The sequence below is a fragment of the Marmota flaviventris genome, chromosome 1, assembly GCF_047511675.1.
Source record: "Marmota flaviventris isolate mMarFla1 chromosome 1, mMarFla1.hap1, whole genome shotgun sequence".
Lineage (NCBI taxonomy): Eukaryota > Metazoa > Chordata > Mammalia > Rodentia > Sciuridae > Marmota > Marmota flaviventris.
The window spans coordinates 396,518-411,896 of NC_092498.1; the positions used below are offsets into that span (position 1 = coordinate 396,518).

At 61.7% G+C, this 15,379-nt stretch overlaps 1 protein-coding gene across 2 annotated transcripts in view; it reads left to right on the forward strand.

Moving 5' to 3' along the window:
• Window positions 1–14,945, forward strand: part of Vipr2 (vasoactive intestinal peptide receptor 2) — a 68,147-nt gene extending 53,202 nt beyond the window's left edge. The window contains exons 7-13 of one of the 2 annotated variants that reach the window (XM_027923855.2): window positions 7,683–7,833; window positions 8,400–8,460; window positions 9,629–9,698; window positions 9,846–9,937; window positions 12,394–12,523; window positions 12,587–12,628; window positions 14,065–14,945. In XM_027923855.2, the coding sequence (XP_027779656.2) occupies window positions 7,683–7,833; window positions 8,400–8,460; window positions 9,629–9,698; window positions 9,846–9,937; window positions 12,394–12,523; window positions 12,587–12,628; window positions 14,065–14,244 (726 nt within the window). In that variant the 3' untranslated portion in view covers window positions 14,245–14,945. Of the gene's footprint in view, window positions 1–7,682; window positions 7,834–8,399; window positions 8,461–9,628; window positions 9,699–9,845; window positions 9,938–12,393; window positions 12,629–14,064 lie in introns of both variants that reach the window. The other variant, XM_027923856.2, reaches the window with a different exon arrangement.
• Window positions 14,946–15,379: the final 434 nt, after the last annotated feature.

Here is a 15,379-nt window from a genome sequence, read left to right on the forward strand (position 1 = left end):
CTGTTCTACACACCATGGAGTCACTAGGGCAGGCACAGCCTGAGAGCTGCTGTTCTACACACCATGGAGTCACTAGGGCAGGCACAGCCTGAGGACTGCTGTCCTACACACCATGGAGTCACTAGGGCAGGCACAGCCTGAGGACTGCTGTTCTACACACCATGGAGTCACTAGGGCAGGTACAGCCTGAGGACTGCTGTCCTACACACCATGGAGTCACTCAGGACAGGCACAGCCTGAGAGCTGCTGTCCTACACACCATGGAGTCACTAGGGCAGGTACAGCCTGAGGACTGCTGTCCTACACACCATGGAGTCACTAGGGCAGGCGCAGCCTGAGGACTGCTGTTCTACACACCATGGAGTCACTCAGGACAGGCACAGCCTGAGGACTGCTGTCCTACACACCATGGAGTCACTCAGGACAGGCACAGCCTGAGGACTGCTGTCCTACACACCATGGAGTCACTAGGGCAGGTACAGCCTGAGGACTGCTGTCCTACACACCATGGAGTCACTCAGGCAGGCACAGCCTGAGGACTGCTGTCCTACACACCATGGAGTCACTCAGGGCAGGCACAGCCTGAGGACTGCTGTCCTACACACCATGGAGTCACTCAGGACAGGCACAGCCTGAGGACTGCTGTCCTACACACCATGGAGTCACCAGGGCAGGCGCAGCCTGAGGACTACTGTTCTACACACCATGGAGTCACCAGGGCAGGCACAGCCTGAGGACTACTGTTCTACACACCATGGAGTCACTAGGGCAGGCACAGCCTGAGGACTGCTGTCCTACACACCATGGAGTCACTAGGGCAGGCGCAGCCTGAGGACTGCTGTCCTACACACCATGGAGTCACTAGGGCAGGCACAGCCTGAGGACTGCTGTTCCACACACCATGGAGTCACTAGGGCAGGCACAGCCTGAGGACTGCTGTTCCACACACCATGGAGTCACTAGGGCAGGCACAGCCTGAGGACTGCTGTTCTACACACCATGGAGTCACTAGGGAAGGCACAGCCTGAGGACTGCTGTTCCACACACCATGGAGTCACTAGGGCAGGCACAGCCTGAGGACTGCTGTTCCACACACCATGGAGTCACTAGGGCAGGCACAGCCTGAGGACTGCTGTCCTACACACCATGGAGTCACTAGGGCAGGCACAGCCTGAGGACTGCTGTTCCACACACCATGGAGTCACTAGGGCAGGCACAGCCTGAGGACTGCTGTTCCACACACCATGGAGTCACTAGGGCAGGCACAGCCTGAGGACTGCTGTCCTACACACCATGGAGTCACTAGGGCAGGCACAGCCTGAGGACTGCTGTTCTACACACCATGGAGTCACTAGGGCAGGCGCAGCCTGAGGACTGCTGTCCTACACACCATGGAGTCACTAGGGCAGGCACAGCCTGAGGACTGCTGTCCTACACACCATGGAGTCACTAGGGCAGGCACAGCCTGAGAGCTGCTGTTCTACACACCATGGAGTCACTAGGGCAGGCACAGCCTGAGGACTGCTGTTCTACACACCATGGAGTCACTAGGGCAGGCACAGCCTGAGGACTGCTGTCCTACACACCATGGAGTCACTAGGGCAGGCACAGCCTGAGGACTGCTGTTCCACACACCATGGAGTCACTAGGGCAGGCACAGCCTGAGAGCTGCTGTTCTACACACCATGGAGTCACTAGGGCAGGCACAGCCTGAGGACTGCTGTCCTACACACCACGGAGTCACTCAGGGCAGGCACAGCCTGAGGACTGCTGTCCTACACACCATGGAGTCACTCAGGGCAGGCACAGCCTGAGGACTGCTGTCCTACACACCATGGAGTCACTAGGGCAGGCACAGCCTGAGGACTGCTGTTCTACACACCATGGAGTCACTAGGGCAGGCACAGCCTGAGGACTGCTGTTCTACACACCATGGAGTCACTAGGGCAGGCACAGCCTGAGGACTGCTGTTCTACACACCATGGAGTCACTAGGGCAGGCGCAGCCTGAGGACTGCTGTCCTACACACCATGGAGTCACTAGGGCAGGCACAGCCTGAGGACTGCTGTCCTACACACCATGGAGTCACTAGGGCAGGCACAGCCTGAGAGCTGCTGTTCTACACACCATGGAGTCACTAGGGCAGGCACAGCCTGAGGACTGCTGTTCTACACACCATGGAGTCACTAGGGCAGGCACAGCCTGAGGACTGCTGTCCTACACACCATGGAGTCACTAGGGCAGGCACAGCCTGAGGACTGCTGTTCCACACACCATGGAGTCACTAGGGCAGGCACAGCCTGAGAGCTGCTGTTCTACACACCATGGAGTCACTAGGGCAGGCACAGCCTGAGGACTGCTGTCCTACACACCACGGAGTCACTCAGGGCAGGCACAGCCTGAGGACTGCTGTCCTACACACCATGGAGTCACTCAGGGCAGGCACAGCCTGAGGACTGCTGTCCTACACACCATGGAGTCACTAGGGCAGGCACAGCCTGAGGACTGCTGTTCTACACACCATGGAGTCACTAGGGCAGGCACAGCCTGAGGACTGCTGTCCTATACACCATGGAGTCACTAGGGCAGGCGCAGCCTGAGGACTGCTGTTCTACACACCATGGAGTCACTAGGGCAGGCACAGCCTGAGGACTGCTGTCCTACACACCATGGAGTCACTAGGGCAGGTACAGCCTGAGGACTGCTGTTCCACACACCATGGAGTCACTAGGGCAGGTACAGCCTGAGGACTGCTGTCCTACACACCATGGAGTCACCAGGGCAGGCACAGCCTGAGGACTGCTGTTCTACACACCATGGAGTCACCAGGGCAGGCACAGCCTGAGGACTGCTGTCCTACACACCATGGAGTCACTAGGGCAGGTGCAGCCTGAGGACTGCTGTTCTACACACCATGGAGTCACTAGGGCAGGCTCAGCCTGAGGACTGCTGTCCTACACACCATGGAGTCACTAGGGCAGGCGCAGCCTGAGGACTGCTGTTCTACACACCATGGAGTCACTAGGGCAGGCACAGCCTGAGGACTGCTGTTCTACACACCATGGAGTCACTAGGGCAGGCTCAGCCTGAGGACTGCTGTTCTATACACCATGGAGTCACTAGGGCAGGCACAGCCTGAGGACTGCTGTCCTACACACCATGGAGTCACTCAGGGCAGGCGCAGCCTGAGGACTGCTGTCCTACACACCATGGAGTCCCTAGGGCAGGCACAGCCTGAGGACTGCTGTCCTACACACCATGGAGTCACTAGGGCAGGCACAGCCTGAGGACTACTGTTCTACACACCATGGAGTCACTAGGGCAGGCACAGCCTGAGGACTGCTGTCCTACACACCATGGAGTCACTAGGGCAGGCACAGCCTGAGGACTGCTGTTCTACACACCATGGAGTCACTAGGGCAGGTGCAGCCTGAGGACTGCTGTTCTACACACCATGGAGTCACCAGGGCAGGCACAGCCCTGTCTCCACACCCACTCCCGTGGATATTCTCCCAGCTCTGACGCTGACACAGGGTCCCCTTGTGTGTAACAGCAGTGGACACTGAGGGAGTGCCCCAGATCCCCTCTCTCTGGTGGTCTCGGCCCTGCTCCCCTTTGCGGTCTTCCTTGGCTCTGCGCCCAAGGAAACAGAGATCCTTGGCAGACCCCCCAGGCCCCGAGTCCCCTGGGCAGCAGCTCTCAGCTCCTCTTGCCCCTTTGACCCAAGGCCCCAGCCCTGCCTCGAGGGAGCGCCGGGCCCCTCCACAGGGAATGGGCTGGAGCAGCCCATGGCCAGCCCCTACACAGGGAATCTCCAGCCTCCCAGGCCAGGCCACTCCCATGGCTGCTGTCGGCTGGCCAATGCCCAGTCACCTTGAAAGAACAAGGACCCTGCCCATGAGTGAGGCAACTGGGCCCTGGGTGGCAGGATCCAAACCAGTTCTAGCGGCAAGTCCTTGTTGAACGCCATGATGCCTGCCTGGAAGAGCAGCCGCGGGTGCCCGGCCGTTCCCGGCGCACTCTGGAGAACAGAGGGTGCAGCTGTGCCCAAGCCCTGGGCCCTGCAGTTTTGAACCAGGGAGGACCGAGCAGGGAGAGGAGGGCAGAGACAGCCGCAGGAGGGAGGGGCCACAGAGTGCCTGGAGAACAGCCAGGCTCTGAGCTGCCAGCTGCCCTGGAGCCAGACTGGGTCCGCCCAGCGGGAAGCAGCATCTCTCCAGCTCCGTTTCTGCACGTTTTTGTTCCCACCTCGCTTCCCCGGGCCCACGTTAGCCTCGGAGAAGGCGCCAGGAGCACCCCCAGAGCAGCAGCAGGCCTCCTTGTCAAGGTGCTGGGAGGAGCGTGGAGCGTGTGCGACCCCCCTGAGCAGGAGGCTTGCGGAGCTTCCCTGCCCTGGCTGCAGGCCGTGCGGCTTCCTCCTGGGCAGCCGCCTGCAGCAGAGCCCTCTACGCCCACCAGAGCAGGTTCCATGTGGGGCCTGCTGGACCCTGAGAAGCCCAAGCCGAGGGTCCCTGCACCTGTGTCCTGCCTGCAGGGTCAGGGGCTGGGGCTGGACGACCACCGCCTGTTCCCCAGACTGTGAGGAGAGGATCAGATCAGAGGTTGGGTCTAGAGCCTGGGCTGGGTCCAGGAAGACAGCACCGTAGCACACGGGGTCCTTGGCCCACAGCCCCGGGAGGAGAGCAGGGCCCAGGGCGTGAACACCGTCAACATGCACACACATGCACGCGTGTGCACAGAACATGTGCACATGAAAAACACAGGTGCACCCGACACACTGTGTGCACAAACAGGTGTGCTCACAGAGGATCCAGCCAGGCACAGGTTAGAAGCTGCTGCCAACGGGCAGCTGGCCTTGGCAAGCCTCCAGCTGCTGTCCCACTGTGGCCGCACTGGGGGGCCCCGTGTCACCCACCGGCCCCTCCTGCCCTTCTGATTCTGTGGACTGTGGCTTGCAGCCACAGCTGTAAAAGACAGAGCAAAGACCGGGTATGGTGCTGCCCAGACGTCCTGTCCTCACGGAGGCTGTGGCTGGTGAGGGGTGCGCCAGTGGCCGCAGACGAGGCCAGGTTCCTGTCACTGTTTTAGAAGGAAGATGGTGTTGCCCTCCACACACTCTCCTCCTCATCCTGAGTCACAGTGCGTCCCCTCCCCGCGGCCTGGGAGCAGTGGCACCTCTGCCCCTGTGTTTTGCCCTGCAGACATTTCAGGCACCTCCCCGATACCTGGTGCCCTGTCTCCCATCAGGGACTCACAGGTGGGCTGGCCAGCCAGGGCGCCGGGGACCCCCAGAGCCCCTCTTCCCACGGCGGGGGCCCAGGCCTAGGTGTTGCAGACCTGCTGACTCGTGGGGGCTTTGCTTAGCCAGCTTTCCGTGGCTGTGGCCGCAAGACCTGACGGAACGATCGGCAGAGCAGGAAGTTGCTGTGTGGCTCGTGGTTTCAGAGGTTCAGTCCATAGACGGCCGACCCTGAGCTCTGGCCCAGATGAGGCAGCACGTCATGGTGGAAGAGCGTGGCGGAGTGAGGCACTCAGGATGTGACGGCGCGGAAGCAGCTCTGCTCACCAAGGACAAAACATAGACCCCAGGCATACCCCAGGGACCCACTCCTCCAGCCACACCCCACGGGCACCCCCCCACCACCCCGCTCCTCTGTTCACGCGGCCGACGCAGCAGTAGGCTGAGGTCTCATGGCCCCATCTCTTCACCTCTGAACTCTTGCCTCGTCCCGCACATGAGTTTCTGGGGACACCTCAGGTCCAGATTGTAACAGGCCTCCTGGGTCAGAGGCTCTTGTGTGTGCAGGGGTGGGGACCCCGCAGCCCCCTCATGAGGACACTGGTCCCTGCACCAGCTCTACTCTCGCAACTGCCCTCCAGCCCAGGACCGCTCCAGCAGCATCTCCTGAGAGAGGCAGGGACACGTGACCTGGGGCACGCAGACGTGGGCGTGGGGTCTTGTGCTGTCTGTGCTGCCAGGATAGAGCCCGGGCTCCCGTGTGTGAGGCACGCATTCTCCCAGTCACTCATCCTGCTCATGTTTCGTGACGGGATCTCGAATCGAGAGTGGAAAGGCAGCAGGCCACACTCAGACAGCTGCCCACTCCCAGGAACCTCCCAGAGGTCTTAAAATTTGGTTTCTTTGGCCCACTATTCCAGTGGGTGGTGACAAGTCACAGCTTTCCTGTTTGGGTGGTTGGCTATCACAGCGTCCTTCCACTCTGTCCTGACACCCCAGTCAGAAGGTGCTGGGATCTGCACTCCTGGAGAGCGACAGTGAGGAGCAGCCAGAATCAGGGTGTTCCCCCAAGCAGGGTTCTCCAGCACCCAGCCCTGCCAAGGAGAAAGGGAGGCCGTGTAGTGAGAGGCGGAGGCCGTTTAGGGCTCAGTATTCAGGTCAGGTCCAGGCAGCCCTGCAGACCACCTCAGAAGGGCCAAGATGAAGATGCCCAAATGCATCGCCCTATGTGCAGACACAGGTGTGTCCACAGATGTGTGCACAGGTGTGTGTGCATTCATCACCCTGTGTGCAGACAGGTGTGTCCACTCACAAGTGTACAGGTGTATGTGCATGCATCACCGTGTGCAGACACAGGTGTGGCCACCCACATATGTGCACAGGTATGTGGGTGTGCATTCATCATCCTGTGTGCTCAGACCCACACGGACACAGGTCTGTGCAGAGGTCCGTTCACCCCCTGTGCACGTAGCCTACCTGCCCATCCAGGAGCGTTTCCATAGGTAGGTGCCTATAACTGCAGGTGCACATCTGCACCCGTCAGGGATGTTGGAAGTGCTGCTCTTCTTCAGCAAACTTTGCATACACTAAGTGATTAAAAGTAGCAATTTTACATATGTTGAAATGCCTGGTAGGTTTATATGAAGGGAATCTGGGAGATTAAAATAGAGTTAGTTTATGTAATGCTTTTTCCCAGTGAAAACCCTTTCAGAACTCCTAGGGAAAACAGTTTATTTGCCAGATTTCTCATTTTTTCTTTATTTTTCATCTCCAAGTTTCCAAAGATTAAAACACTCTTACAAATGGGGAACTTAAAAGGTTGTCCGAACTTTGAGAGTCTCCACCTAGTTTGCCCAGTGTTCTCCTCCCAGCGTCCACCACTGGAAGCCCTGTTGAGGGAAACAGCCGCTCTGCCTGGCCCCTTTTCCTGTCTCTGCTCGATCCAGTGTGGAGCCCAGGCCCTGAGCGACCAGGACAGGCAGCACCTGGTGTCCATGCCTCCGGCAGGCACCTCCCTGAGCTCCCCCCCTTCCTCATCCCCCTCCCCCTCCTCAACCCCGTGTCCCAGTGGGGCAGGAGTCGAGTCCACAGTGGAGAGCCAGAGGAGCCCCTATGACCAGGCTGGAAGGTGGACCGGTGTGGAGGCGCGTGCTGAGCCTAAGGGTGGCCTGCCCAGCCCGCGCCACCTCTCGGGAGGTTGTTCACCTCCACCTCTGCCAGTATTTCTCTTGGGGAGTTGGAGGCTCTGAGCAGATAGAGCCTGGCGTGGGGTGTGCAGAGGGCCTCCCTCCAACATCGCACACATTCTTGGTCAGCACCACACCCTGCGTGGATCACCCCTCCCACGCAGCACCCTGGCCGTCCTGATACAAACAGAGCACTGCTGCCTGCTGCGGGCTATTTTTGTCCCGGGCACATCCTCCTGCTGTCTGTGTTGCTGCAGGTCGGCTGCAAGCTCAGCCTGGTCTTCTTCCAGTACTGCATCATGGCGAACTTCTACTGGCTCCTGGTGGAGGGGCTCTACCTGCACACCCTGCTGGTGGCCGTCCTCCCGCCCAGCAGCTGCTTCCTGGCCTATCTCCTGATCGGATGGGGTAAGGGCTCCCACCTGGCCAGCCAGCACACAAGGCTGCACTGCAGCGTCAGGCTGTGCAGACCAGAGGTTCCTGCAGGCCGCACTTGGGTGTTGCTGGTGACCAGGGTCTGAGCTGTGAATGCGGTTCCTGGCCCCTTTCATCCCGGGTTCAGCCTGAACTGCCAACAGGCAGCAACATGGCATTTATCTCCCCTCCCCACCCAGTGCACAGCACATGGTGGGCACCAGGCAGAGGGCCAGAGGTGGGCAGGCTCACAAGCCAGCAGCAGAGCTGGCTCTGACCAGGGCAGGGATGCCTCCAGGTGGGGGATAGGCAGACCTGCAGACTCTGGTGTCACCGTGGCATGCTGGCCTCCGTGACACAGACCCATCTCGGCTGGATTCCCAGCTTTCAGACATGTTTCCTCGACCCAGCTCCCTGTCAAGGCCTGAGTGTGAACACTGAGGCCAACTTTGAGCTAGACCTGCCCGTGGTCCTGGGACTGAGAAGCTACCCCGAGCGGTAGAGCTGTCTGTGTGCACAGCTGCTCCTGCCTGAGCCCCTGACGAGGCGTCTCTCTGCAGGCATCCCCACCATCTGCATAGGCGCGTGGACCGCGACCCGGCTCTCTCTAGAAGACACAGGGTGAGTGCACACACTCCTGGCCCATGGAGTGAGGCCCAGCAGTGTTGGCCGAGTGTCTGGACTGGAGGGCATGCGCCTGGGTGGAAGGACTGGAGGCGCCGTGTGTGGGCAGGGGTCTCCAGGGTGTCCGTGAAGGGGCCGTGAGAAGGGGGTTGAACCAGCCTTGTAGCTAAGACTAGGACAAAACAGGTGGAGGTGGGCGGCCTCCCGAGCACAGCGCAGTCCGCCAAAGGACACTGCGCAGATGCAGCTGAGCTCTGAGATGGCGTGGGCAGAGGGCTGGCTGTCCTCTTGAGAACTCTCAAGCTCCAAAGCAGCCAGGTGGGGCCAGCGCGTCTGCTCTGTCCATGGAAAGCCAGGCCATGGCCCCCGCACGAGGGCAGGGCACTCCCAGCAGGTGTGCCTCCTGCACAGCCCTGGCATCCTTCTCCCCTGGGTGACAGATCCGGAAGGTGGGCGACCTGGAAGAGTCCTGTGTTCAGCGGCTTTTCACACAGGTGGCCAGCCTGGGGCCTCCCGGCACATCTTCCAGACCGGCTCGCTCACCTGGTCACCTCTGGGTCTGTGGGGCGACTGGCTGAGTCTCCTCCTGCCCCAGGTCCTGGGAGCAATCCCTAGAGCTCAGGGCCCAGCCCCAGTGCCTCACATGGCGTCGCCAAACCAGCTGGGGCCTGGGACAGGGCCAGGGCCCCCGCCTCGAGAGGAGGCCAGAGCTGGTGGCAGAGGCTGAAGGGCAGTGAGCAGAAGCTGCCACTGGAAACAGGCCTGGAGCTGGAAATCAGAGGTGCAGTCATTGCAGAAGGACTTCCTAGTGGACCCTCCTGCCCTGTTCTGAGGGTGCTTTAGACCTTCATTCAAGATACAAACCACGGAGTGTGAGAGGAAGCTAACTTTCAGGGGAAGCAATCCCTTCTCGTGGTGTAAACTGAGTCAAGCCCCAAACAGCTCTGGGGAGAGTCCTGGACATTTTGGCTCACCTTGGCACCACAGGTGGTCACACTGGGTGGACAGCCCCAGACAGTCACCCCCCTGGGCACAAGCCTCAGCTCTCGCCTGCAGAGCTGGGCGCCTGGGCTGGGTGAACAGCCAGCCAGGTGCGTGGCCCAGCCCGAGGCCCTCCCCATCTGCAGCTGTGGCCAGGGTGGCAGGATTTTCCTTCCCTTCACAGCTGCTGGGACACCAACGAGCACAGCGTTCCCTGGTGGGTGATCCGGATGCCCATCCTGATCTCCATCCTGGTGAGTCATTTACGTGCTGCTCTGCTCCACGGCCCCAGGGTTCTCACCAGCGGGGGTGGCCCGGCTCCACCCGGCCTTCCTACAAAAGTCCAGGTGGCAAGCCCAGCAGGACCCTGTCAACTCTCAGGGGCCCTCTCCTCTCTGCAGGTCAACTTCATCCTCTTCATCAGCATCATAAGGATTCTACTGCAGAAGCTGATGTCCCCCGATGTCGGCGGGAACGACCAGTCGCAGTACAAGTGAGTAGGTCCCAGAGCCGGCAGGGCCCTGTCGCTGGCTGGAAGGTCCTCAGGTGCCGGTTCCCGCAGATGCAGCTGGAGCTAAGGCCAGGTCTGCTGTGTCTGGTGCTGAGAGAGGGGGCTTCCACGGAGCTCATGGGGCCCCCTGTAGTGAGAATGCCCATTGGGTTTGCCAGGGCCGGTTGCAGTCCCCCTCCCCTTGGCCACTTGCCCCTCTGTTTTATGATATTTCTCCCCATCAGACTGTGCTCCGTGGCCATGTGGCCACATAGCATCTGATGCCAGGCCGTGTCTTGGCACCACCCAGAAGGAGCCCGCTGATGGGCAGGTGATGCCCCACCCCTCACACAGAGGTGATCTGAGGAATGCCTAAGGTGCCGTGAACCTCTATCCATGATCCACACACAAAATGAAACCCAGCCCAGGCATGTGCCCAGCTGCAAGGAGCGCAGGCCCAGGTAGCTGAAGGGCTGGGAGCCACGTCCCTCAGTCACCTGACTGCCCAGCCCAGCCCCTAACCCTCTGGTGTCTGGCCTCCTTGTCCCTCCCTGGGCAAGTGCGGGCATCAGGAGAAGGCTGGGGCCACAATGCTGGGGCACATCCCAACCGGGGCCTGAGGAAAGCACCTGCTCTGTCCTCGGTGTCCTTGTCTGTGAGGTGAAACATGGTCGCAAGACCCGAGGACCCGTGGAGTCAGAGCTGGGGAAGTGTGTGGGGCTGGGGTCACCTGGGTCTAACTAAGGCACAGCGTGCAGAAATTCAGGAAGAAGTGTCTGTGCGGCCCACCTGGAGCCAGACTCCACCGGCTGAGTGCCCAGGCCAGAGCCGGCCCACACGGCTGTGCTGGGAGACGCTCAGCCCCTGGCCTCAGGCCCGCAGGGACAGGAAGCAGGGATGAGGTCACTCCTGGTCACCCATAATGGGATTTGGGTTTTCTGCAAATCTTGCTCCACAGCTGAGCTGACCTTTCCTTCGGGTTCCCTGGAAGTGGTGTGAAATCTGTCCGGAGATGGATGTTTTTATTTTGGAGACACGATTACATGGGGGTAATGAAATCTGTGCTCCTCCAGGATGGCAGGAGGGCAGAGCTGAGCTGTGCCCTGTGAGTCTCTGCAGAGAAGGGCCCCAAGGTCAGCCACACCCACACTGCCTCCTGAGACCCTGTCGGCAGGCTTGGCCTGGGGGCAGCAGGAATGAAAACAGGTCCCCGATCCCCTACCACATCACGCTGCCCACGGGGCCCGCTCCCACCTGCTGGCCCTGGGCAAGGCACTGGGTGTGGCAGGCCCTGGGCTCAGAGGTCAAGGTGCACGTTGGTGGGACTCCGGAGTCAGAGTCAGCCAGCTGGTGACGGTGCCTGCCCCCACACTGAGGCCCACTGCAGAAGGGAGCCACTCTGGCTCTGAGAACGCTGTCTGTTAGGGGAAATCCCACTGGTGGTAAACCCCGCAGGACACCTGTTGTGTGCCAAGGGGCGTGTACTATCTGGAACCTGCATTCCCCAGAGGGTGAGGTCTGGAGACAGGCGTTTCCCCTGAGTGGTGTGAGGCCACGGAGGGAGGAGGGGCGGAGGGGCAGTGGCCTCGGTTTTCAGGTGAGATGGGGCTGTCTGAGGGCTTGGCTGCTGGCAGCCCTGATGCGGGCAGGAGCCAGGTCCTTCCGGGAGACCCTCACTGCTGGGTGGCACAGAGTCACCTGGGATGTTAGGCCAGGCTCCTGGCCACCCATGGGGCTGCTGTGCCCAGGCAGGGATGTAGGACTTCAGGGTGGAGCTCCCTACAGGTGGCGGCAAAGCCATAGCCGTAAGCATGCTCTCACTGGGAACTGGTGAATGCCCTTCTGGGACCCCAGCTCAGAGGCTCCAGACCTGAGGGTGGGCCCGGAACCTGCTGTCTCCCCACCAGCTCCGTCAGCTCAAGCTGGTGTCTGCTGCTGGCAGCGAGGAGGGCTGAGTTGGATGCATGGTGCCATTTCCAATCTGAAGCACAAGAAACTCTGTGTTTTGCCCAGGCAGGGTGACCACTCCGGGGTCTCCGTCCAGCAGAGCGGTCACTCCAGCCAGGCCACTCCATTCCACGGGGTGTGTGGAGCCTAGCAGCCAGTGACAGCATGTCCAGGGCCCATGTGTGCCCCTGGGCCTCCCTCTGCTGGTCCGCCTCTTGGTCGGAGACCAGACCCCCTGTCTAGGGCTGTTGCTCCACTGTTGAAGGCAGTGATAAAGGACAGTGAGCCTGAGGCCACACTGGAGGGCACACAGAGGCCGGTGAGCCCCAGGCTCCCTGTGAGGGCTCTGGCCCTCGTGAGCAGTCACCAAGCCTGCAGAGAGAGGCGGGATGAGGGCCATGGCTCCCGGCGCAGGTCTCCGTGAGGAGGAAGAGCAGGCCCAGCACCTGCCCTGCAAAACGACCCCATCAGGTGGGCAGGTGGGGACTCACGACATCCTCTCCCTCTCCCAGGAGACTGGCCAAGTCCACGCTGCTGCTCATCCCACTGTTTGGCGTCCACTACGTGGTGTTTGCCGCTTTCCCCATCGGCATCTCTGCCAAGTACCAGATCCTGTTGGAGCTGTGCGGCGGGTCCTTCCAGGTGGGTGCGGCCGGCAGGCGGGGGCGGGCTCCCTGGGCCGCCCTGACGCCCTCTCTCTTGCAGGGCCTGGTGGTGGCCGTTCTCTACTGCTTCCTGAACAGTGAGGTGAGGCCTGCATCACGGGGCAGGGTAGGGGAGGCTCCCACGACACCCAGGAGACCCCAGTCTCCCGCCAGCCCAGGGTGGTGTTAGGGGGCAGCTCCCACGACACCCAGGAGACCCCAGTCTCCCGCCAGCCCGGGGTGGGGTTAGGGTTCACCTCCCACGACACCCCGGGGTGGGGTTAGGGGGCAGCTCCCACGACACCCAGGAGACCCCAGTCTCCCGCCAGCCCAGGGTGGGGTTAGGGTTCACCTCCCACAACACCCAGGAGACCCCAGTCTCCCGCCAGCCCGGGGTGGGGTTAGGGGGCAGCTCCCACGACACCCAGGAGACCCCAGTCTCCCGCCAGCCCAGGGGGGGGTTAGGGGACAGCTCCCATGACCCCTCCTGCCATGGGCCTCACTGACGGCTGCTGCTACCCATTGGGCCTCAGAGGGCAGAGGCCATACCTGCCTCTCTGCCACCCTGGAGCAGCCTCAGGGGCCCTTCCTGCCAAAGCCAGGCTCCTCCCTGCAAGTGAGGCAAAACCAGAACCCAGCATCCTGCTCCCTGACCCATGACCAGGAGGCCAGAAAGCCCAGGGCCTTAGTGGGGAAGGGCAGGGACTGACCAGGAGACGTGTCAATCCCAAGATGAAGCCGGGAGTTGGTGCCCCTGTCCCCTGGTTCTGCCGCACGCCGCCCTCCCCTGCAGCCTCTCTCCATGGGCCTGTTCACTCCAGGCAGTGCCCATGTCCCCTCCGGGCTCTGCGCCTGGCACCTGGCTCCTCCCCTGGAGAAGGAAGCCCTTTGCAGACCGCGGGCAGCTCTCACGCCCTCTTGGGGAGCAGCAGCTCCTCAATGCCCACCTCTCCAGAGATGCTGCAGCCCCTCTGTCAGTCCCCAGAGGGGAAGGAAGTTGGTGAAGGCCCACGCAGGGTCCAGGAGGCTGTGCCTAGAGTGGACACGGCCGGCCCCAGCCTGGCCCCGCACCTGAGGTCACCCCGGCCCTGTTCAGCTGTCTCTGGCGTCCCCTGGGCTGATGTCCACTGCCCACCAGCACACCTTCCTCCACTGCCCCTCCTCACCACCCCAGCACCCTCCTGAGGGTAAAGCTCCCACCCAGGAGCAGAGCAGAGCGGAGCGGACCTGCCCCATGCTGCTGAGGAGGGTCTTCCAGAAGTGCCTAGTGTGCCCCGAGGCCCTGGAGGCCTCTCCCAACCTCCCCAGGCTTGCAGAGTGGACTGGGTCCACTATGCTGGGTCTCTCCTGTCCCTCCTCCCACCCTCTCTCCCACAAGACCACCTTTGTACCTCCGACTGGGATGTGGGGAAAGGGCCACAGGCTCTGTTGTCCAGAAATGGGAGGGAGAGGGTGGTGCCCCGTCAGCCGGGTGGGCTCTGAGGAAGGCCTGGAGAGCGCCTGCATCCAGGCTCAGGCCTGATGAATGCCCCCCGCCAGGTGCGGTGTGAGCTGAAGAGGAGGTGGCCAGGCCTCGGCCTGCACCCGCCCCAACCCAGTGGCCGGGACTACCGGCTGCACAGCTGGTCCATCTCCCGGAACGGCTCAGAGAGCGCCCTGCAGACCCACCGGGGCTCCCGCACCCAATCCTTCCTGCAGACGGAGACCTCCGTCCTCTAGCCATGCCCCTCACTGCAGAGCAGGCAGAGCTGCGGGCTGCGGTCCCCACGTGGGTGAGCTGCTTCCTCCCGCCCCACCAGTGAGGCGCCCATCCATCCCAGGGTGGCCTGATCCTGGGTGGGACGGGCCACGCGGTTGACAGGCAGCTGTGGAGCCCCAGCACTGGGACCACTCTGCTCCGAACCTGCAGCTACACAGGCAGATCCGTTTCAGAGGGAGACGGGGGAGCCCCAGACACAAAGCCTAGGCGCAGAGGAGGGGCTTCTCCTTCCCTGCTGCCCCCTGCACTGGCCAGGCCTGTCCCAGGCGGGGAGCTGCCCTGGACACAGCCACCCTAGCATCAGCCCCATCCACAGCCTCCACCCTGTCCTGGCCCCACAGGGTGCTGACCAGCAGCCAGGTCAGAGCTCCTGTGAAATTCCTCCTTAGACCAGGGCAGACCAGGGGAAAGGAGCCGCCCTCCCAGCGCTCTCTGGTCCCCAGGGCTGTGTCTCTGGCCTCTGGGAGGGCATGTGCATTTCAGTGGCCTCCTGGGCAGCTCAAGCACCTCCCACAGGCGGCCAGAGCCCTGCGATCTGCCCCGGGGCTGAGGGATTCACTGGGGGCAACCCTGTTCTCCGCTTAATGAAAATGATCTTAAAATTACTTCTGTTTAAATGGAGACTCCTGTAAGGGGATATAAAGTGTATCAAGCACTCCTAGCCAATGTTTGCGAAGGGTTCTTGCTTTCTGTTCTTTTGACTGTTTGCAGGGTGGAGAGGCAGGGCTGGGGAGTCCCTGACGTGGCCACAGAGCACCCACATCCTGGGGGTGTGGGAGGAGCACACAGCCAGTCCCCCTGCCGATCGCTCATCCCCAACACCCACAGACCAACGGATGGCCAGCCCAGGGCAGTGCATGTGCCAGGGCACACTCTATGCCACTTGCTCCCCCTCAGAGAGGGCAGCACAGTCTTTGCTGTAGCTTCAGGCAGGCAGGGAGGCCCACACCATGACAGCCATGCCAGGCTGGACCAGGTGGGACAAGGAGGCAGGAGGTGACGCCCACTCCCCATCCCGCAGAAGACAGAATGAAGGGCAGCAGAGCGGCCAGAGCCGGCCCAGGCCCCATCCCAGGCCCCCATCCTGCACACTCA